This window comes from Podarcis bocagei (assembly GCF_964188305.1).
Source record: "Podarcis bocagei genome assembly, chromosome: 3".
Classification (NCBI taxonomy): domain Eukaryota; kingdom Metazoa; phylum Chordata; class Lepidosauria; order Squamata; family Lacertidae; genus Podarcis; species Podarcis bocagei.
Window position 1 is genome coordinate 110,172,184 of NC_138127.1, and position 24,113 is coordinate 110,196,296.

General features: G+C 50.2%; 1 protein-coding gene across 17 annotated transcripts in view; it reads right to left on the minus strand.

The window, feature by feature from the left end:
* The window catches only part of OTOF (otoferlin), a 218,315-nt gene that overhangs the window by 49,557 nt on the left and 144,645 nt on the right, over positions 1–24,113 (minus strand). For 10 of the 17 annotated variants that reach the window (XM_081188324.1, XM_081188322.1, XM_081188311.1 and 7 more), the window contains 9 exons: positions 18,258–18,410; positions 16,291–16,480; positions 14,993–15,117; positions 13,723–13,857; positions 12,118–12,279; positions 8,797–8,868; positions 7,187–7,306; positions 5,093–5,254; positions 1,676–1,838 (listed from right to left, as the gene is read on the minus strand). In XM_081188324.1, the coding sequence (XP_081044450.1) occupies positions 1,676–1,838; positions 5,093–5,254; positions 7,187–7,306; positions 8,797–8,868; positions 12,118–12,279; positions 13,723–13,857; positions 14,993–15,117; positions 16,291–16,480; positions 18,258–18,410 (1,282 nt within the window). The remainder of the gene's footprint in view (positions 1–1,675; positions 1,839–5,092; positions 5,255–7,186; positions 7,307–8,796; positions 8,869–12,117; positions 12,280–13,722; positions 13,858–14,992; positions 15,118–16,290; positions 16,481–18,257; positions 18,411–24,113) is intronic. The other 7 variants (XM_081188315.1, XM_081188312.1, XM_081188325.1 and 4 more) reach the window with 1 other exon arrangement.

Genomic DNA, 24,113 nt, shown 5'->3' on the forward strand with positions numbered 1-24,113 from the left:
TCTGCTTAAAGACCTCCAAGGAAGGAGTATCCACCACCTTCTGAGGGAGACCGTTTCACCGTCGAACAGCTCTTGCCGTCAGAAAGTCCTTTCTAATGTTGGGTCAGAATCTGCTTCCTTGCCTGTCAGGGAACTACCATCGCAGTCAGGAGTGGTGGAAGGGTTCCCGAGCGATGCTGGAGAAGGTCCCAGCAGGAAAAGAGGGGACTCAGTGACTGGGGAAGGAAATCAGCGTTACACCAGGGAGAAAGGCGGGCAGAGGCGGGTTTCGGAGGCATGGCTCCAGGACTCTTCGCCAGAGACCAGCGGGGAGAGCATTGGTCCTCCACTGCCCACACCCACCCTGCGCAGAAGACTTCCGCGCAGGGAGGCTAGGCGGAGACTATCCGTCAAGGAACTTTTATGTTGGAAGAAGTTCAGGAAACGCCCACTGACGAATTCTGACAGTGACTGAGACAGACGCAGAATCAGGACTGTCCAGCCAGGGAAAGGTTTATCCAGGCAACCTCACCGAGAGTGGCGGCAACTTACGCACGAGCAACCCCCAATTCCCATTACTTTGCCATTTGAACCCCTGCGGGCAACCTCACCGAGAGTGGCGGCAACTTACGCACGAGCAACCCCCAATTCCCATTACATTGCCATTTGAACCCCTGCGGACCAGTACATTTCCGAGCACAATTCAAAGTGTCGGTGTTGACCTTTAAAGCCCTAATGGCCTCAGTCCAGTATACCTGAAGGAGCGTCTCCACCCCCATCGTTCAGCCTGGACACTGAGGTCCAGCTCCGAGGGCCTTCTGGCGGTTCCCTCCCTGCCACCCTGAACATTCCCACATTTATTTCAGATGTGGGGTTGTGTGGAGAAGCAAAGTCAGAAACAGTGATTTGCTTAAGGTTACCCAAGCGATTTCCTAGGTCCTTTGGGATTTGAACCAGGACCTCTGATGCTCATGGAGCTCAGTTTCTTAACTACAGAGCGGGCTCATTAAATAGCCTTCTGCCCCAACACCCTCCTGTCTAGCAAACCAAGACCCTAAAGACTGACCATTTATCACGTACAGTGGTACCTCTGGTTGCGAACAGGATCTGTTCCGGAGCCCCGTTCACAACCTGAGTAGAACGCAACCCGTGTCTGCGCGTGCACGGGTCGCGATTTGCCGCTTCTGTGCATGCGTGTGACGTCACTTTAAGCCTCTGCGCATGCGTGAGCAGCGAAACCCGGAAGTAACCCTTTCCAGTACTTCCGGGGCGCCGCAGTACGCAATATGAAAATGCTCAATCTGAAGCAAACGCAACATGAGGTATGACTGTACAGAGGTACCTCGGGATGTGAACGGGATCCATTCCAGAGCCCCGTTCTCAACCCGAATGGAAGGCAAGACACGACGGTACGTCTGCATGTGCGCGGGTTGTGTTTCGCCGCTTCCACGCATGCGTGTGACGTCATTTTGAGCGTCTGTGCATGCGCGAGTGGCGAAACCCGGAAGTAACACGCTCCGTTACTTTCGGGTTGCCGCGGAGCGCAACTCGAACGCGCTCAACCCGAAGCGCATTCAACTCGAGGTATGACTGTACTGGTTGTTCCCTGTTCCAAGTTACACACTTAGTTCACACCAGAGATGCCCCGTCTCCCAGACCCCATAATATCACCTTCCCTCCCTCCCTCTGGGATTACCTGCTGTGCTCCAGTGTTGAGCTTTCTTATCCGGAGGCCTGTAGATGAATTTCCTCAGGGAGTTCACAGCGTGGCTTCCCACAAGGGTGTAACGCCCGAAAGCGCGGCAATCCACAACGCGGATGTTCAGCGGGGGGTGAAGAAGCTCGTTCTCAGGAAGATCCTGGAAGGGACCAGATGCAAAGGTAGGATTTAGCCGGGGTCTTTTGGTGGTTGGGGGGATGGGAGGAATCGACAGATCCCTGCTGTCTTCAGGATCATCTCAGCCACCCCCTCCTTGTTCCAATGCCCTCATTGGTCCCAAATCTAGAAAGATGAGATCTGATTGGCTGAGATTACTGCCGCTCTGGGGAAATGTTTTATTTTATTTTATTTTATTAAAAATAGATTTTCCACAATAATAACAAAAACCACAAAGCAGAATAACACACAAAAACAGAAAAAAGAAAAATACATCAATGAACGAAAGGGAAAAAAGGAACAATAAACAGAGAAACAACAACAACAAACTTAATTCTTTACAAATCCAACCTTTTAAACATTTTGGTTGACTTCCTCTAGTTCCCTCCCTTCTGAGTTTCCTTGTAGTTGAAAGTAACAGCTTTCCAATATCATTATTGAACTAAAACAGTTTCTAATTATAGTCCATCTTATTCACATTTCTTAATATTCTAAATCCCATTTATTTGATTATAACTTAATTTAATCCTAGGCCTATTTGTTTCTTTCAAGTAATTTCTAATTTTTTATATTACAATATTTATTCAAATATTCCACCAGTCCTCTTGAAACTCCTCTTCTTTCTGGTCGTGGATTCTTCCAGTCAGGTCTGGGGAAATGTTTTAAGTTGAAATGGAGTGTTTGGAATACAACCCCAAGGGAAATCTAGTCCAGCCCCCTGCAATGCTGGAATCTCAGCTAAAAAATCCCTGGCAGGTGTCCATCCAACCTCTGCATAACAGCCTCCAAAGCAGTCTCCTCTTTCCCAGGCTAAACTTCCCCAACTCCTTCAACCGTTCCTCATGTCATAAGAATTCTAAGGTCTCAAATATAAATTAAGTGTTCATAAATGCACAAGGCAAACACATACATTATATAAACCACGTGTCAAGAGAGCAACCCTGGAGCCATTTTTAGTCTTTGCTTGCAAATCCTGTCTTAAGGGCATATTTGTGTATGAATATGGTGAGCCTCTGACCTGGGCTCAGGAACTAAAGTATTAACCATCACCAAAGAATGGCCAGGCTGTCCAGGTAATGCAATCAGTGACCACTATCAGGTATCCTGGCAGGCAGGAGTTCTGCTGTAGACCGCCTCCTCCTGTGATGTATGTATGATGTTTTGGGGGGTGATCTTGGGCTACAGGGTGGGCAGTTTTAAAAGTCTATATAAGGGCTTGCACACCACTGTTCAGGGTTCCCCCTTCCTCCTGCGTGGGGTGAGTGAGGACCCTGTTGCAACAGTTTAATGAAGATCAGGCTTACTAGCTGCTTTGCTTCTCAATATTCTCTGGTTGACCTCTATTATTTTCTCCTACTGATAGGAAACCCACTTAAGGAAGCGGAACCCACTTAAGGAAGCTCCAGAGAAGCGGACACGGAGCAATGGATCCAAACTACAAGAAAGAAGATTCCACCTAAACATTAGGAAGAACTTCCTGACAGTAAGAGCTGTTTGACAGTGGAATTTGCTGCCAAGGAGTGTGGTGGAGTCTCCTTCTTTGGAGGTCTTTAAGCAGAGGCTTGACAACCATATGTCAGGAGTGCTCTGATGGGGTTTCCTGTTTGGCAGGGGGTTGGACTCGATGGCCCTTGGGGTCTCTTCCAACTCTAGGATTCTATGATTCTAAGGACTCTATATGGGCTCCGGAATACCCCATAAGGGAAAGGGAGCAGTTTTTGTCTTCATAACATTCATAAGACTTGGTTTCCAGACCCTTGATCATCTAGGTTGCTTTCCTTGGGCACTGTTGCCTAACAAAACCAATTGCAGGAGAGCAAGTGTGAGAAAGGGCTATTGCCTCCATGTTCTCCTTGTGAGCAGTGGCGTTGTAATGGGAGGCAGTGCACCCCAGGTGCCATGTCTGGGGGGGGGGTGACAAGAAGGCACCCCACGGAGGCTCCCGCCGCCACCACAGCATGAGCAGCCATCACGCCACCACAGCTGCATGTGCAGTATCCTCTGTTTGCAGCTGCAGCCGCAAGCAGAGGATCGCGGCACCGGCGGCAAACCGCTATCTACAGCGCATGTGTGGCGTCGCATGCATGCACTGTACTTAGCGACGCCGCACATGCGCTGCACACAGTGGTTTGCCACCAGGGCTGCTCAAGCGCCGGAAGGACAGCAGTGGGATCCCTATGTCATTGCTACAGCCGCATGTAGAGGATCCTCCGTTCGCGACTGCAGATGTGAGCAGAGGATCCCGGCGCTGGCGGCAAACTGCTGTTTACAGCAAATGTGCGGCGTCACTGTTAGTTTCTGTGTGTTGCCACTGTGCAGTACTTTGGAGTCACAAGACTCTGTTTACATTCCCCGCATTCCATACTGTTGGAAGTCTCACGGGAGACGGATGTGACGTTAGTGGTTTCCTCTTCCTTTGTTCCTTTGTTTTTCACTTTCTCTCTGCTTTCACAGAGAGACGGTGTATTTTTCTTTGCTGTCTGCATAGCGAGAAATAAAACTCTTTAGCCATGTAGCCATAAATCTCATCGCTTCCGTGTGGTGCTTTGATTCTCTGCCGGATGGGAATGTGCCTGAGGCCCCATCAAAGGCTCAGGTCGTTAATTATCGCCAGGGGCGATTCCGGAGGAAGATGAGCTTTATCAGCTTGGCCGAGCGGAGATCCCGACAGTCGCATGCATGCGCTGTACGCAACAACGCCACATATGCGCTGTACATAGCGGTTTGCCGCTGGGGCCGCTCAAGCGCCGTACGGACAGCGGTGGGATCCCTCTGTCACCGCTACAGCCGCATGTAGAGGATCCTCTGTTTGTGGCTGCAGACACGAGCAGAGGATCCCAGCACTGTCCGTACGGCACTGGAGCAGTGCCGCTGGCAAACCACTATGTACAGCGCATGTGCGTTATCGCTATGTATGCTGTACGTAGCAATGCCGCACATGCGCCCTATGTAGCGACACCCCACCCCAGGTGTCATGACACATTCATTCACCCCTGCTTGTGGGCTTCTAAGGATTGGCTCCTGATTGGCCACTGTGGGCTGGATGGACCTTTGGTGCGATCCAAAAGCTCAGGAGGGGAGAGGGCTCTTGGGTTCGAATCCTGCTTGCTGGTTTCCCCCATGCCTCTAGTTGTCCACTGTGAGAACAGAATGCTGGGCTAGAGGGACCATTGGCTTGATCCAGCAACCACTTCTCACGTCCTTATGCACCCATCTCTGCTGGGGGAAGATACTCACCACTTCAAACCATTTGACCAAGGTGCTGAAATTGGGGTTTTTCTTGTAATTCTGGATGAGGGACGACTGGACTCCCCTCCCGGCACATTCGATGTCCACTCGAGGCCGATCCACCTGGGCCAAGTTCACACGCTTCAGGTCTCTCAGTCCCCAGAACAAGATCTAGAATTATGAAAAGGTAAAGGTAAAGGACCCCTGACAGTTAAGTCCAGTCAAAGGCGACAATGGGGTGGCAGCGCTCATCTTGCTTTGCAGGCCGAGGGAGCCGGCGTTTGTCCGCAGACAGTTTTTCCGGGTCATGTAGCCAGCAGGACTAAGCTGCCTCTGGCAAACCAGAACAGTGCATGGAAATGACGTTTACCTTCCCGCTGGAGCGGTACCTATTTATCTACTTGCGCTTGGTGTGCTTTCAAACTGCTAGGTTAGCAGGAGCTGGGATTGAGGAACAGGAGCTCACCCCATCGCGGGGATTCGAACCGCCGACCTTCTGATCGGCAAGCCCAAGAGGCTCAGTGGTTTAGACCGCAGCACCACCCCCGTCTAGAATTATAGAATCATAGATCGCCGAAGAATTGATGCTTTTGAATTCTGGTGCTGGAGGAGACTCTTGAGAGTCCCATGGACTGCAAGAAGATCAAACCTCTCCATTCTGAAGGAAATCAGCCCTGAGTGCTCACTGGAAGGACAGATCCTGAAGCTGAGGCTCCAAGACTTTGGCCACCTCATGAGAAGAGAAGACTCCCTGGAAAAGACCCTGATGTTGGGAAAGATGGAGGGCGCAAGGAGAAGGGGATGACGGAGGATGAGATGGTGGGACAGTGTTCTCAAAGAGACCAGCATGAGTTTGGCCAAAGTGCGGGAGGCAGTGGAAGACGGGAGTGCCTGGCGTACTCTGGTCCATGGGCTCACAAAGAGGCAGACATGACTAAATGACTAAACAACAAGAACAACAGATCAAGCTTGCTTTGAGCTGCTCCGGAAGGGAAGACCAAAACCAATGGATTCAAGTCAATCCAATTCAAAGTGTTGTTGCTGACCTTTAAAGCCCTAAACGGCCTCAAAAGCCCAGTAGACCTGAAGGAGCGTCTCCACCCCCATCCATAGCTGTCAACTTTTCCTAAACAACTAAACAACAACAACAACAAAGAATTGTGGAGTTGGACGAAAGGACTGGTCAGGGATTGGACTGAAGAGGAGCACTGGGGGTCGCCCCCTCCTTCTCCTCAGCTTCCCTTGGAGGAGGAGAGGGAGTGATGGGGATCGCCCCCCCATCAGTTTCAAGAGAAGAGGGAGACAGGATTGAATTACAGCAGAACTCAGAGCTGGAAGGGAAGGAAGGGGAGAGCTGATAGCAGAGACTTCCTTGGAAAGCAGAGAAGAGCCACCATCGCCAAGAACACGTCGCTCAATTAGAGTTCAAGAGCAACGGGCTCAACGGCATTTGACTACTGGGGCCCCCATAGAGGGACCTCCCCCATTCCTGAGAGGACTCTGAGGACCATCTAGTCCAGGCATGGCCAAACTCAGACCTCCAAATGTTTTGGGACTACAATTCCCATCACCCCAGACCACTGGCCCTGGAGGGCCAAGTTTGGCCATGCCTGATCTAGTCCAACCCCCTGCAATGTTGGACTATGCAGCTGTCCCGTACGTGGATCGAAACTGCAACCTTGGCGTTATCAGCACCACGCTCTAACCAACTGAGTTCTCCACCCCCATCGTTCTGCTTGGACGTTGAGGTCCAGCGCCGAGGGCCTTCTGGTGGTTCCCTCCCTGCGAGAAGCAAAGCTACAGGGCAGAGGGCCTTCTTGGTGGTGGCACCCGCCCCATGGAACTCCCTCCCACCAGATGTCAAAGAGATAAACAACTACCTGACATTTAGAAGACATCTGAAGGCAGCCCTGTTCAGGGAAGTTCTTAATGTGTGACATTTTAATTTTTAATCTTTGTTGGAAGCCGCCCAGAGTGGCTGGGGAGACCCAGCCAGATGAGAGGGGTACAAATAATAAATCATCATCATTATTATTATTACTTGGAAGCACAAGTCCAACCGCCCGCCATGCAGGAAGCGCAACGCCAAGGTTTTAAGCTTACCTCCACTCTGTATTTGCTCAGCACAGGGCGGATTCCCAAAGGCACAGGCAGGATGGGGCCCCGATCCAGGTCCGTGGGGCCGTCAATGGGAGGCAGCTCTGACTTCCCGGCTGGGCCAATCTGCAAGAGAGAAGGGCGGCAGGTCGAATCTGTTCCTTTAGCAATCTCTCTCTCACACACACAAACACACATTTGCCAGCCGCCATGATGCTTTCGTTCACCCTTGGAAAGTCAACCCATCCCATTCATGCACTGCTACGTGGGGGAGTCCAGAACCCCTGCTTTGAATAAGGTAAGCCCAAAGTCACGTTTTTGGATAGAGTACGTCAACTCTTCATCCTTTACTGCGTGACTCAGAAAATTTGGGTCCAGTGTTTTGCCCGAGTCTTTGAAACGAAGACTGGTACTCAAGGAACATGTAGGGTAGGGGGTTGCCAACTTTTTTTGGGGGGGTGCAGAGGGCTATTTGGAATGAATGTTGAGAATGTGCCATGGGTGCCAGTTACAAGATGGCTGCCATGGGGTGTGTGGCATTGCCAGTGCTTTTTGTTTTCAAAAAATAATGTTTAAGGGGACTCTCATTTTGACTCAAGAAAAACCACCATTTTATAGTTCACATCGGGAAAAAGAAATAGAGTAAATGGACAAAAGTACAAAGATTCAAAAAATGTTTAGGGGTATGTGTACCTCTGTATCCCCCCCAGGGGAAAAAAAACCACTGGGCATTGCACAACGTGGCAGCTGTGGGGAAGCGGAATGATGGATTCCATGTAGGAACGGCTGAGACTACAATTCCCATCATCCCTGACCACTGGTCCTGTTAGCTAGGGACAATGGGAGTTGTAGTCCAAAAACAGCTGGAGACCCAAGTTTGGGAAACCCTGATCTAGTGCGCTCCCCGGGGATATTTCCTGAGTCATTTCACAGGTGCCAATACATGCACTGGTAGCAGCCTGGTACAAACAGGTACCACTCAGGTGAGCCCTGATTCAGGGAGAAGGACTCAGAGCTGAAATGGAAGCCACTTTCCCCAAGTTGTTTCTTTCCGATATTTGGGCAGAAACTACCAACACGGGGCTTTGTGAAGTGCCCAAAAGTATAATCAACATTAATTCTGTGATCCGGGTGGAAATTTCACGTTGGAAACTGCACGTCTCTAAATCACTGTTACAAGCATGCAGGTTTCTAATAGCTCCAAGACGCAAGCAAAGAGACTTTGAGCATGCTGGTGATTTCTGAGAGGTGCCAACATTTTGGGGAAGAAAGGGTGATTGGTGGGCTGAGCTGACATTTTCTTCCAGAGGATGTGCAGAACAGCCCCTTTGGAGGTTACTCGCATGCCCAAGGCCCCGCTCCACGATTTGTGAGCGAGTTACGGGTGGAAAAAGTCAAGGGAGGGAGAGCAGGACAGGTGGGTTGTGAGACAAGCAGAACTTGACCTAGTTTGGTTCATGCAGACAAGAGGAAGAGAGCGAGATAATGCAAAGGGCAAAATAAGAATAACAAAAATCAAATCAGGGTATCCTGTAATACAAGGCAAGGCCCCCAGCTAAGAGAAATGAGAGCATCACAAAGGGGTTTTCTTTCGGCTGCAGCAATCTGGGAAGCACCTTGATCTGCGGCACGCACGGATCATTGACCGCCAGCAAGGCCCGCCTGATCTCTTCATCGTCGTAAGGAAGCTGAGAAGATGGAGGCAGGGCGGAAAGAGAGACAGACAGACAGACAGAAGGACGGACAGGACAGGACAAATCCACAGATGTAAAGAAAAGAAAAGAAAGTCCACTCTTAAACAGGCAAACAGTGCAGCAGATGGAGAAGACAAAGTCCACTTTCAAAGAGTGAGATGGAAGAAGGAGTTGTGTCTTTGGCAGGTGGGATCCTTGGAGATTCCTCCATCCACACAACTTACAGTAGACCCGAAACCCGTGCACCATTTATTTATGTGATCGCAGCCTTGTGTGCTTCATCAATCAATATATAGAAAGAAAGAAAGAGGGCCAGAGAACAGGGAAAACCCATTGAAAGGGGCTGAACCATATCTTATGAGAGCTTCCAGAACTCGGAAAGCAAGACAGAGGGCTTAAGAAGCTTTTTCTGCACAGGGTTTTCCTGTGATTGAAAGAGCTTTTAAAGAGCTCTTTACTTACTAAGCTCTCGGAAGAACATTTCAGGATCCTGGGATGCTCTGCAAGAACTTGCAGAGCCATCATGAGATCTTGAGAGATCTCGGACAGCCCTGCAAGATCTTGCAGAAGCATCTCAGGGCCTTAGCATGAGCTTCCCAGAAGCCAGTAACATACCTTCCAATTGCCCCATTTCAAGCAGGACTGCCCTGCTTTCTTTGAAGGCACTCTGGGCTCTGCTTCTGTCCTGGGGTGCCCAGATTTCATGGGGCCTGAGGATGGGGACCCCAGAAGCAGCTCCCGCAGTGGCAGCAGCATTGAGAAACAGGCATGAGAGCTGAAGCCCTTCTTCTGCTTCCCAAAGCCGGGCAAAGGCATACCAGGCTTTGGGAAGGAAATGTGAGCCTGTGTCCCAATTTGGGCAGGTGGGAATTGTGGCGATCACACAAGGTCCCCGGACGTTTCACACTTGATTGATCCCTGTGCCACGACTTGATTTCTCACTGCCACCACCCAGGCCCTACCTGGTACAATACTGAGTCCAGTCAGGGTTAAATTGGAACATAAACTTCTGTTTATTTATTGCAGTTTAAGAAGCGTGTGGTTTCATAAACGGTATTGGTCAATTACAATCATGGGGTGCCTATCCAGACCTATAACTTCTGCTACCTGCTCTCACTCACTAGACCACCTCTCAGATATTTACTTGTCTTCCTAGCTCCTAACTGTTCCTGACTCAACTTATTTCGCTACACGAACTCAACCTACCCACAGACTCTACCCCAATTCACTCCCACTCCAGCCAACCCAACTCCCAACAAACTCCTCCCAGAGCTGGTTTTATGGTCCCTCGACTCCACCCCCCTGGGTTCTGATTGGGTAACTTGTTTAACTAATTCACCTCCAGCACGCTCATATGTTAACGTCACAGGAATGGCTTTGAGCAGGTGAGAACGGTTGCAGGGGCACAATTCCGGGGATCTTCCTGGCTTTCCCTTTGGGCGCAGACCCCCAAAACATAACCCCGATGTAAGTTTCAGGCCTAGTGTACTAGCTGCCTGGGAACCATAACAGAAAAGACTAGTTCGTTAGGTTTTGGCCCAGTTCTCCAAACTGTGAAAGTCATCCTAGAACCTGATTCTATCTTCTGTTGATGCAGAATTCGCCTTTTTTGTTGCTGTATCACGCTGTGGACTCATGTTAAGCTTGGGGTCCACTAAGACTCCTAAACCCTTTTCACATGTCCTGCTGGCAAGCCAGGTGGCCCCTGTTAGGATAGTTCCGTTCCACCTTAAAAGGGAGCAGGATGTTTGTGTCACAGCCTGCGTATTTCCTGTTCACAGGATGTTTCTGTTGTGTCTATGCTTTCGTTTTCTCTCTGTGTCTGAGACACTGAAGCAGGCAGTCATGTTTTCTCTTTGTTCTGACCAACGCTGAATAAAGTTGTAAATATGCTCTCCTGAGTGCATCTTTCGCTATGCAAACTCTGCTGATAGAGCGTGCATCAGCTCTGGAATGTGGCAAGCTATTTCTGGAGCTCCTGTCGCTAATTGCTGATACTGTATCTACGAGAGATCGATGGATCGTCCGGAGGCGACGTGGAGTCATGATGGACTTTGTCTCCCTGTCAGTATCCCAACAGCCCCACCCCCCATTCCTATATTTGTGCATCTGGTTCTTCCCTACCTGTACTCATTGTACACATATGACTGAATATCATCTGATCCATCCACACTAATTATTAAGTTTGCAGATGATACTACCATAACGGGCCTAATTGCAGGCGGAGATGAATCAGCGTACGGGGGGAGGTTCAAAAAGTATCTACAAGGTGCTTAGAGAATAACTTGCACCTAAATATTAGCAAGACAAAGGAGATGGTGTTGGACTTCTGGAGGAAGAGAGGGGAACCTGACCCATTGTATATGGGGGGGCTGTGTGGAGAGAGTCTCCTCCTTTAAATTCCTGGGAGTTTACCTTAGTGAGGACCTCACTTGGAAAATCAATATAACTCAGGTGGTCAGAAAGGCCCAACAGAGACTCCATTTCCTATGGGTCTTGTGAAAGAATAATGTTAAACAACAACTGATGAACTCCTTCTACAGGTCCTCAATAGAAAGTGTCCTTTCATACTGCATCACAGTGTGATATGCTGGCTTGACAGCCATGGACAGAAAGTCTCTACAGAGGGTATAAAACACAGCACATGATATCGTGGGCTGTCCCTTGAGTCCGCTAGATGACATCGCAAGGGATCGTTGCCTTAGGAGAGCGAGAAGAATTCTCAGGGATGACTCACACACCGGCCATCACCTCTTTAATCTTCTACCCTCGGGCAGGAGATATAGAAGTATAATCAGCCGTACCAACAGGCTAAAAAATAGCTTCTATCCGTGGGCTGTTGGGCTGTTGAACAGAAAATAACATAGCGCAATTGACTTGTGAGGTGGTGTGTTGTTCGATAAGCACATAGAGTGCAATGAGATTGAGTGTTTGGGGGGGAGGGGGTCTCATTTCATTTCATTGTACACAGGTTGTACATTGACAATAAAGGTATTATTATTATTATTATTATTATTATTATTATTATTATTATTATTGTTGTTGTTGTTGTTCTAAGTGTAGAACCTCACATTTACCAAAATTCATTCGGCCCAGTCCTCCAAGCCCCGAAGGCCATCTCAAAACCTGGTTCTATTCTGAGGCATCAGCTACCCCTCTTAGTCTCATTCGGGGACCTCGGGCTCAGCCAGGTTTGACCCACTTGCCCCCCACCCCATGCATGCGTCCTGAGGACGCCATTACCTGAAGCAGTTCGAAGGCAGCCAGCAGGTCCCCGGCAGTGGAGTTGCCCCGGTAGATCTGATAGTACTCTAACTGGGGCGGGAAGCGGGGCGGACAGTACTCCTCGTCCGACATCTTCACCACGGGCTTGGCAAACGTTCGGCCCATAAAGTCAGCCTTTCCCTGGAAGGAGATGGAGAAGGTGGAGAGCTTTGTTGGTCGAGCATGAGAACCTCAGGGTTGTGGCTTCCATCCATTCCAAACCAGATCTCAGCTAGTCTGCTCTGAATATCTAGCTTGATCCTTGGTCCTCAAAGCAGCATGGTGGGCCACAGACCAAAAATGGTGGGGCAGGGAGGGTGTGCCAGGAGACATCGCTATGGGGAGCTCCAGAGGTCCAGAGTCAAAAGACGTGAGCAGTACTGGATGTGAGCCCTCTCCCACCGGGGACTGGGTAGAGGAGGAATGATGGAGACTGCCTGACCCCTCCAGAGAAGAGGAAGACAGTTCAAAATTACAACTGGGGTTTGAGGGAGGTCACAGCTCAGAGGAAGATGAGGGGCAAAGTTGGGAAATAATGGGAGAAGAGGAGCAGTAGCTGGCTGACACGTTATCACTAGGAAGCATTCCAGACCCACCATCTCCCAGAACCCGGCGAGCCTTAAAAGTAGGAGAGCAAAGGGCCTGAAAACAGATAATCGTCAAGGGAGTGGTGCTGTTGACGAATGAGGAAGTGGGAGAGAAGGGGGATGGAGATTTACTCGGGACAACACCATTCTTCAAAGAGGCTGCATTTCCAAGCCTCTCTCTGTAAATGTTGAATAAACAAGCAGATGGTAAGGACTTTTCCTTGTCTTATCCATTCCTGGCAACCTGGGTTGGCTCCTCTTCTGCCTGACACATTGCATGGAAAGAAGTCTGCTTCCCCACTATGCTATGATTCCCCCACTTCCCTTCCCGGCCCCTCTGTGATGGCCTGGGATTCGGACTCGGAGGCTGAACCTGAGGGATCCCAGCCTGCAGAGAAGTCCCCGCCTCCAGAACCAACTGAGCCGGGGCTAGGACATGAGCCTGAAGGGTCCTCACCTGTGCTGGGTCCTCAGTTGCAGGCATCAGCTGAGTCTGCTCTGGCTCCTGAGGTGATGGAGGACCCATTGCCTGCAGGTGCTCCACTCTCAGCCCCGTCAGAGGAAGCGGAGGTTGCCTCTGGGTCCGGTAACCCTCCAGCCTCTCCTGAGCTGCAGAGGCTCAGGGCAGAGAGGCGGAGGGAACTAAGTTCCTGGAGGATGAGTGCTCACCTTAAGGCCAGGAGAGGCGAGTCACCAGAGGATCGAGGCCGCCCTATGCCTCAGGGGAGATAAAAGCCGGCCAGACCCCGTCCCAAGTTGCAGGAGCAACATGGTTGGTTGCTAGTTCCTGCCTGAACCCTGTCCTGTTTTCCTGCCTGAGCTGCTGACCCGCTCTGGCTCCCTGCTTGCAAGCCTGTTCCTGACCTCACCCAGCTCCCTGCCCTGCTCTGCACCTAGCTTCAGCTACTGTGGACTGCCTCCATGTTGCACCTCTGACCATGGACCGGACTTGGACCTCGCCTCTTGGGTAACCCACGGGACCAGCACACCCTCTTACCACGGTGTCCTGGTCATAGATCTCGATGACAATGATGGGAGGGTCGTCCCGCATCTCATGGACTTCCCCATATAGCTCCACGTTGTCAAACACCAGCAGCTGGTCCCATGTGGGGCAAAGTGTCTCCTGGAGGACCTGAGAAGAGGAGGAGGAGGAAGGACTCAAGGTGTGCATGAACCTCCTCCTTCAAACCCCATATCCTATTTCTTTCAGTTCCCCCCAAAATCCCGCAGAGCTTTTGCCTACAGCAGGAACTGCTGCTATAACCTTCTGGAATTTTGCATTTGAGGTAACCACTATCTTTGTCTTTCTAGTCTCCTTTCATTGGTGGGTATAAGACGGGGCCTTTTCTACAGGGGCACCTAAATTCCGAAATTCCCTCCCTAGGGAAATGAAGCAAGCAGCCACCTCCACTTCACATTTAAGCACACTTTAAAAATAAATAAATCATTTTTATACAGGACAGCCTTTTGCAAAATTGGCAGACCAAAAGTTGCTAAATGTGTGTATTAAGAGAAAATCACAATAAAATGTTGGTGGATTTTGATAAGAACTTTTCTTTTTTAAAAAAAAAGACATGCAGAATTGCAGAAAACTGAAGACTGGAATCTACACTTTGGAACTCCCTGCCTATTGATATTGGGCAGTTGCCTGCTCAAGCCATTATTGTTTAAACAAGCCCAATCAGGTGTTTTAATCCATTTTTGGTCTTTTGTTATTTTAACTTTTCGGAAGTCTTAAATTACTGTTGTTTTCTTGTTGATAATTTTCTTGTTTGATTTTTTTTGTAAACCCGTTTGAGATTTGGTTTTTTTACAACCTAGCAGGGCATTAATTTTATGAAATGGATAATAACAATGTGGAACTGAGAGAAAACTGTACTGGCAGGTTTGGCCACCCTCAACAGGAGCCACGAACAATTTGGGCTGCACGGAACATCACCTCTGCTTTTAACAAGCGAGAAATTCATACAAGGACCACTCGTCTCTGAATCACACATCTTGAGAGCCAGTGTGGTGTAGTGGTTAAGAGCGGTAGTCTCGTAATCTGGGGAACCGGGTTCGTGTCTCCGCTCCTCCATATGCAGCTGCTGGGTGACCTTGGGCCAGTCACACTTCTCTGAAGTCTCTCAGCCCCACTCACCTCACAGAGTGTTTGTTGTGGGGCAGGAAGGGAAAGGAGATTGTGAGCCGCTTTGAGACTCCTTAAAGGGAGTGAAAGGCGGGATATCAAATCCAAACTCCTCTTCTTCTTCTCCTCCTCCTCTTACCTCTGTGCATTGACTCTGCGTGATGAAAAAGACGCGAGCAAAGGGATCGGAGAGGCCACTGCTGTCGGCAGCGAACAGACTCCTGGCTTGGTACATGTGGACACGAAGCTGGAAGACCTGCTTCACTGCACGGGGGAAAGGAAAGGAAAGAGAGGGAGGTGACTCCGTGTGGATTTGGGGCAGCGACAGAGGACCACATGTTTAGCTGACACCGTAAACGGAATGTACAAAATTCACACTTTGCAAACGAATGCACGAACCAAACCGCAGCACTTCTTTGAAATTTGCAGTTCTGTGAAATTTGGGGTGCAGTTCTCCAGCTGGAGATAGAACAGGAGGATGTGTATATTGGCGAAAATATTGTATTAAAAATGCATTGTATTATGGGGAAGTGTGTTTGGAGGGGGTGGATTGTAATGGGGGCCATTGGGGGGAATGCATTGTATTGGGAGGACATTGGGGTTTTTGGGGAGGGATGCTTTCACTAGTCAAAAGTATGTACCAAAAATGTGCATTAAGAGAAATGTGCATAAATATACAGTCAAACCTCGGGTTGAAGTTGCTTCGGGTTGAGCGTTTTCGGGTTGCACCCGAACGCACTACTTCTGGGTTTCGCCACTCGCGCATGTGCAGATGCTCAAAATGACATCACATGCATGTGCAGAAGTGGTGAATTGCGACCTGCGCATGTACAGTGGTACCTCAGGTTAAGTACTTAATTCGTTCTGGAGGTCCGTTCTTAACCTGAAACTGTTCTTAACCTGAAGCACCACTTTAGCTAATGGAGCCTCCTGCTGCGGCCGTGCCACCGGAGCACAATTTCTGTTCTCATCCTGAAGCAAAGTTCTTAACCTGAAGCACTATGTCTGGGTTAGCGGAGTCTGTAACCTGAAGCGTATGTAACCCGAGGTACTACTGTATATCCTTTTTTTTTAAAAAAAAAAATGAAGGCGTTTGCAGAAATGGGATGCTCTGAAGACTGGGAAAATGAGAAAGAGAGAGACACTGAAATTGTTGGATTCATGTATCCTAAAGAGTGATACGCATTTGGCATTTGCCTGAGTGTAGCCATTGGGCATCTTTTAAGGTGATCCTTTCATAACACCTTAGGGCCTGCCTTCAGTACGAAAGGCTGAGGCTGGGCAAAATCTAACACAGTCAGGAAGACGGTGCCTCTGTGCGTGCTCTGGGTGCCTTAAAGAAGACCTGCCCTGCCACACCTGGGATTACAGGTAAGGCACAAAGGTGAGCCTGTGGGGTCCCCGGCCGCTCCAGAAGCAAGGAAGGGGTTCTCTTACTGTTGTACAGGAGGCTGATGGGTGGGAAGGAAGGGATGTTTTGGCCCTTGGGAAGTTTCTTCTCCTCAAAGCCGCAGGGCAGGCCGCTGAGGAAGTCCTTGCGCTGTTTGTTGAGCCCCAGCCACAAATAGATCTCCATCTTGGCTTGCACCGTCCAGCCGGCCGGCCCAAAACCTTTTTTCCCTGGTAACTGAGTGAAGAAAAGCCAAGGAAGAGAGAGAAAGAGAAAAAGAGAGCATTACACACCCATCACTTTTCTCTAAGCACCAGAAGTCCCCTTTCTTTTTTATTTTTGCTATTTTGCAATTTAATTTTCATTGATTTTTAATTTGAATCCATTTCCCGCAAAAAGGACCAAAGAAAAAACAAATCACATCAAATACAAAAAAGAAGAAATTACATATAAAATAAAGTTCTTCCATATGTTGAGACTTCCATCTTCCTCAGTATGGGTCCTTTGTTTCCTTGTTGACTGCATATTGTATGACCTTTAACTTACCATAAATTATCTATAACCTCTGTAGCATATAGCATTGCAAAGCATGTCAAATATTTCATATGTGAACAATGTTCTTTCAAATATAATCTGTATATATCCCATTCTTTGTTAAAACTTTTGGTTTGCCTGGTTCCTAATTTTCCCTGTCATCTTTGCCAATTCTACATAATCAAATAATTTCGCCTGCTGCTCCATTTTAGTTGGTCTTTTGTCTCCCTTCAGAAGTCCCCGTTTTAGTGTGGCAACCCTTGCACTTTGGAACTCCCTGGCAGTCACCTTTGAGGTACTGTGTTTTCTGGCATATAAGACTACTTTTTAACCCAGGAAAATCTTCTCCAAAGTCGGGAGTCGTCTTATGCGCCGGCTACAGCAGCAGCTCCTGCAGCAACTCCCCACCAAAGGATAAAACAACAGCAAATTAAACCAGAGGACACCAAGCTCTCTAGATGAAGCAGAAATACGCTTGAAAATTGGCCCCAGAAGCCCCCGGCCACTGGGAAGTGGAGTGGATTTCTGAGCCGGACTGGAGACTGGTTTTTTTAAATTGTTATTTGGTGTGCGTTGGAAGAGGGGTAGTCTTTTACGGCGAGTGTATCCCAAACTCTATATTTTAACTGGAGAAGTTGGGGGGGGGTCGTCTTATACGCCGGAAAATACGGGGTGCGTGTGTGTGTATAGTGGGGGGGAGAGAGAGAGCATGTGCAGAATGGAAGGTGAGGCAGAAAGGGAACCAATTTTGTCCTTTACCATATGTTTAGAAAGCTGGCATGAGTTTTAATTGGTTCCCAGTCTATTGCCATTTTAACTTTTTGAAAGGCTTTCTGAATTCTACAACTGCTGAAGGCCGGGCAGCCTCTGATACTCTGAGATGATGACGGAGCTTAAGACTTAAGCTTTAAATTTTTAAGGTTTATTTTATTATAGAAAGATAGGATTAAAATAGTCTAGGGTAATGTAATGATAGAATTTTATGAAACATGGAAAGGAAAGGATTTGCTGGGATAATTAACAACTAGGATACAAAGGAAGGGGGGAGGAGGAGGTCTAAGAAAGAAGGTAATGACAGTTAAGGGTCTGAAAATAATGAAGTTGTTTTTATTTTATTTTTATTTTTTAAAAGTTTGGGATTTTTGCAATTTTGTCACTTTTATGTTTTTTTTTTAATTTGGAATTTTCTTCTTTCTTTTTTTTCTACATGGTGGGAAGGGGGTTCTTTGTATTTTCTTTTGTTGCTATTTTCTCTGTTTTCTCTCTTTGTAACATTTTGAAAATTTTAATAAATATTTTTAAAAAATAATGAAATGATGACGGAGCAGACAAGGCGGCTTTGGCACCTGAGATGCTTCTTATCCGCCCACCTCTTTTCTAAGTTGCACCACTCATGCCCTCCCCCCTCCCAGCCTCCCCTCATCTGTCCGCCCATCCACTGCGTCCCAAGGAGGGGGTTAAAAACCAGCCGCCACGTCACCCTCAGGAAGACGGTCTTCACTTTGGCGCAGTCCTTCCCCGTTTCCTCGTCCACGATGGAGTAGAGGATGTCCTTTGAGGGGATGCGGGCGTAGGCGATGCGCTTGTTATTGCTCATCATCCAGATGAAGACGTCCGGGATGCTGTGCTGGGGCTGGGAAGGGAGGAGAGGGAGCAGAGAGAAGGTTCAGGAGCTGAGTGGCACGTAGGAACACTGGAGCTAGCCTCTCCATCCATCGCAACCAAGTGCACCCAGGGGCAGGCCCAGACCGGGGGGGGGGCATATGGGCCACTTGGCCCGGGCCCCCGATTCCAAAGGGGGCCTCAGTCAGCATATTCACAATCGCAGGGGATGCACTGGGGCGAACGCAGAGGCGCAAAGGCGACGGTGGTGGCGGGCGGATTCCCTTGGGCCATGGCTGGCAGCGCGAGAGAAAAGCTTCCCGGCGTCCGGAGCGGGACCTGCGATCAGCTCCGCAGAGGAGCGCGGAACGGGCGCCGGGTGGCCAAGGCTCCATCAGCCAGCGCGCCGTGAACGTGATGGCGGACCATGTTTTTCGTGCTGTTAAATGTTGGTGAGTTTTTGTTTGCTTAGACAAAATTTTATAGACCCACTCCTATGTCAATCTAGCTTCCTACCCGGAGAAAACCAGGTTTTACATTTGCTGAATAACGTCACTAGAGCTATACCTTCCTTGGTGGCCAAATTTCTTTTTTTAGCTTTTAAGCGTCGCAAGACTATAATTGAATGTATTGATATGGGGCTATCTGTTTAGCCCATTTTAGTGTTGACTAAGTTCTAAAATCTTCCTGGAGTTTTTAACTGTGTACTGACAAATGTATTTTTTCTTTTTTACTGACTGACGGTCGAATAAAATGATTGATTGATTGAGTTTTTGTTTGAAATCTTGTTTGCCAAAAATTAAAACCACGTGTACCTTAAAGATAAGCGTGTTGGCTTTCTTATCGCTAAGTTTTGTGGTTTTTTTGTTTGTTTGTTTTTGAAAATGATGAAAAATTGATGAAGATGTGGCCATTTGTTTAAAATTTGGTTGACTAGGCCAGGAATATTACTTACACCCGAGGAGTACATATAGCTCAATGAGGATAAAATTGGGTGGAAACCATGTTTTTTAAAGAAATAGTTGCTTAGGAGCAATAGCGCGGCTTTCCCACTTGCATACATCTTTTTTAAGAGTAGAATAAGAAGACGGAGAAGTTTTAATTATAATTATATTATAATTAATAGTCAAATTTGTCTACTTAAAAAATGATTTTACCCAGTGTAAAAAGGGGGGGGCACATTATCTACCTGGCCTGGTCCTCTGCCTGGCTCTGCAAGTGACCTCACCCAGAAGCCCCGCAAATAACTCCTGGGGAACCCACTCCCCATTTCCAAGTACCAGCTCCCACTTCCTGTTCTAAAGGTTTCCCCCAGTCTCTCTCGAACTTGGTGCTCCTGGTCTCTGGCTCTGCCTGATTCTTCTTTCTGCCTTTGGACTCCTCTGCCTGCCTGTGACCTCAGCTCCTCTTGAACCCAGCTCCTGGCCCCCCCAATACTTGCCACCCTGGCGTAACAGCTTGCCCGCTTCAAGAGGCAATTTGCCCACAATCCCCTGTGCTCCTGCCTTCAGGGCTGGATCTGCCACCTGGATCCAGTGCAGACTTCATAGAACCACAGTATAATAATAATAATAATAATAATAATAATAATAATAATAATAATTGTCAGAGCTGCTTCAAGATCCTAGCTCACAGAGGATCACGCTAGCCAGCGGTCATTAAGTAAAAGTCTTTATTGAATTACAGTTTCCATTCTCACGCTGCTGTCTGCAACTCTACGTCTACTAGCTAGATCGGCGAGGCTCCGTCTGAGTCTCCGCCCCGTGCGCACCAACTTAATATCCTAGCCTTGCTCCACCTTTTCCTCCTGACTGTCCTCCTCTGGGTCCCTCTACCCCCCGGGGCTTCTTCCTTCCGGGATTCTTCTGACGCTGACCCAGACCCTTCTGCCTCCTTGCGCCGGGCTTTAGGACCCGGTTCCCTTTCGGGGCTGCTCACTGCGCCGCCTTCCTCTGCATTTGAACTTGGCGCGCGCGCCCAACCTTCCACTTTCCTCTTAACCGTTTCTTCGCTCCCCGATGGAGGTGTGGCCACTCCTGACTCCTGCCCTCCCTCCTGTGGTGAGCTGCCAGCGCTTCCCTCCTGGCTCCTTTCCTCTTCCCTGCTTCCTGGCGGTGACGCTGGTCCCGATTTCCAGCTGCTCCCCCCTGAGTCTCCTCTGGCTCTATCTTCCTGGGGTGCCTCCCTAGACTCCCCCCTTGCCCTGGCCACTGGTGCTCCTTTCTGTGAATCCTCTGATTCACTGGAAAGACTGGGAGATCTCGGGTCGTCGTCATCACTCATCCTTTCCTCTGTCTCCTCCCCTTCGCTCTCTGTTTCCTCCCTTGCCCGTGCCTCTGCACCTAAACCCCTGACATCCATCCCCCCCTCGAAGCCCCCCAGTCCCCCCTCCCCTCCTTCCGGTGCTGGAGCTGGGGGCTGCTGTTGCAAAGGGACGAACGTCGGATATCGGTCGCTTCCCGTGGCAGGCCTCCAGTGGAACTCTTCCAGGTCTTCCTCTCTGCTCTCGTTGACGACAGTCACCTCCTCTTCCATCTCTGTGCCGCCGTGCTCGAAACCAGGGTCGTCCCCGAAAATGTCCATGTCCGTCTCTCCCGCACTTCCTCCAGGCGGCGTTGCTCGGCCGGAACAGTCCAGCCACTTCCTGCGGAACTGCTCCTCCGGCCTATCGTCCCACCAATACGAGGGTTCTGAGACAGATCCCGAGGGTGACCCCTCCGGGGAACGGACGTCTCGTGTTGGTTCCTCGTCCGAGTCGAACCCCCTGAACGTGCTGTCCGAAAGCGTGGGCGTGAAAAGCCAGTCGTCGAAAAAGTCTGCTGGCATAGGTCTATGTGGGAAGAGGGCATGAAACTCGTCTTTGAGCAGAGGTTCGTCTAAAGCGTAGCCCGGCACCCAGCTGTTCGCACTGGCCAGGGTGCCCTCCCTGGCGAGAAAGTATTCTACTCCCTCTTCCCCCCATCTGGAGTCCAAAATCTCCGTGACTTCGTTGATGCGCTCCTCCTGTGCCACTCCCGCGTGCCCCGTTCCTTCTCTGAGCGGACTCGGCGCCGTTCCGGGTTCCTGGAACCTGTGCGGTGCCTTGTAGGGAGTGAGCACCGATCTGTGGAACACCGGATGCATTCTGGAACCCTCCGGAAGCGCCAGCCTGAAAGCCACCGGGTTGACCTGCTCTTCGACTTGGTAGGGCCCCAGTTGTTTATGCCCTAGTTTCTTCTTGGCCAACGACCTGGCCGGCACTGCGTGGGCTGCTAACCAGACCCAGTCTCCCACGTGGAGCTCTTCGCCAACCCTTCTGTGTTTGTCCGCTTGTACCTTGTATGCGTGTTTAGCCAGCTCCAGGTGGCGCCGCAGCTGATCGTGGACTTCCTGCAGCTCCGACGCGAACGCATCTGCTGACTGCGGCTCCCCTTCTCCCCTGCATTCCAGTCCCGGGAAGGTTCTAGGGTGCCGCCCGTTGTTGGCGAAGAACGGCGTGACGCCCGTGGATACGTGCTTCGTGTTGTTGTAGGCAAACTCTGCAAGCGGCAGGTAATCCACCCACGTCGCAGGCTGTTGGTTTGCATAACATCTCAGGTACTGCTGCATGATGGCATTGGCTCGCTCCGCTTGCCCGTTGGTCTGCGGGTGTCTCGCCGACGCCAGATTGATCTTGACGTTTAGGAAGCCCATCAGTTTCTGCCAGAAGTTCGAGATGAACTGCCGCCCGCGGTCGGACAGAATAGACCGTGGCAGACCGTGAACCTTGAACACGTGGTCTATGAACAGTTTGGCGGTTTGCTCCGCCGTGGCCACCTTAGCACACGGAATGAAATGCGCCATCTTGGAGAACAGGTCCACCACCACCAACACTGCCGTCTTGCCCCTTGAGCTGGGCAGATCCGTGACAAAGTCCAGAGCCACCCTTTCCCAAGGTTCGACCGGAGTTTGCAGCGGCTCCAACAGTCCAGCCGGCGGTTTGTGCACCGGCTTTGCCCTCTGGCAGGTGTCACACCTCGCTACGTAGTCTGCGACCTCCCCTCTCATTCCAGGCCACCAGAAATCCCTGGCTACTAATTCCACCGTCTTCTCCTTGCCAAAGTGCCCGGCCGTGGGTGCGTCGTGCAGCTGCTGTAGCACCTTGGCTCGAAGTTCGTCACCCGGCACGTAGATGGCCCCTTTACGGATGAGCAAGCCATCTCGTAGCTGGAAACCGTCGGCCGCTGCCTTGCCCCCTCGCACCTCTGCCATCTTCGTTTGTGCGAAGGAGTCCCCCTGCAACGCTCGCCGCACCGCCTCTAGGTCCACGGTCGCCGCGGCGCACGCCCACACTGTCGGTGCAAAGATGTGCATGGCGGCCGCTGGTGTTGCGTCCTCCAGATACTGTGGCTTGCGGGAGAGAGCGTCTGCCATGATGTTGGTGTCCCCCGGGACATACTCTATTCGGAAGTCGAAGTCCGCAAAGAACTCAGCCCAACGTATCTGCCTCTGGTTCAGGAACTGTGCCGTGCGCCAGTGTTCCAGATTCTTGTGGTCCGTGCAAACCTGCACCGTGTGCTTGGCGCCGATCAGAAAGTGCCTCCACGCCTTGAACGCTGCATGAATGGCCAGCAACTCCCTGTCCCATATGGTGTAGTTCTGCTCGGACTTGCTGAGCTTCCTGGAGTAAAACGCTCCCGGCCGCCACACGCCCTGCGGGTCCTTCTGCAGCAGGACCGCCCCCACTGCTCTGTCCGAAGCGTCTGTCTCCACCCTCATCGGCATGCTGGGGTTGACATGAAGCAGCTGCTCTTCCGACGCGAAGAGACGCTTGAGGGCCTGAAAGGACTGCTCCGCCTGCTCTGTCCAGATGAACTTCTTCTTCTTGGAGCTAAGGGTGTCAGTGATGGCCGCCGTCTGCATCGCGAAGCCCTTGATAAACTTGCGATAGAAGTTCGCAAAGCCGACAAACCGTTGGACCTCCTTCCGGTTGCGTGGGCTCTTCCAATCCAACACCGCTCGAACCTTGGCGCTGTCCATGGCGAGCCCCTTGGCAGACAGCTTGTAGCCCAGAAAATCCACCTCCGGCACGTCAAATTGGCACTTCTCCAGCTTGGCGTAGAGCCTGTGTTGCTTTAGCCTGCCCAGCACTTCCTTGACGTGCTTGTCATGTTCTTGCTGCGACTCCGAAAAGATCAGGATGTCATCCAAGAAACAGACGCACGTCTTGTAGAGAAGTCCCGCCAACACGTGATGCATAAATGCTTGAAAAACGTGAGCGCCATTTTGCAGTCCAAAAGGCATAACTCTGTATTCGTAGGTACCCAGTGGCGTGAACATGGCTGTCTTCCACTCATCACCTTCCCGCATGCGAATGAGGTTGTACGCCCCCCGCAGGTCCAACTTGGTGAACACCTTTCCCTTCCGTACCTTCGCCAGGAGGTCGTCGATGCGGGGCATGGGGAAGTCCGACGGCTTGGTCACACTGTTCAAAATCCTGTAATCCACTACGAGTCTTTTTTGGGGCGTGTCTCGCTTCTTAACAAAGAATACAGGACTGCCCCCCACTGCCTTAGACTCCCGGATGAAACCGCGCTCCAAATTATGATCGATGAAGTCTTTGAGTTCCTGCAGTTCGTCCTCAGACATGGAATACAGCTTCCCTTTAGGCAGCGCCGCCCCCGGCAGCAGGTCAATTTTGCAGTCATATGGTCTGTGAGGGGGTAGCCTGTCCGCCTCCTTCTCGCAGAAAACTTCCAGAAATTCTGCGTACTTG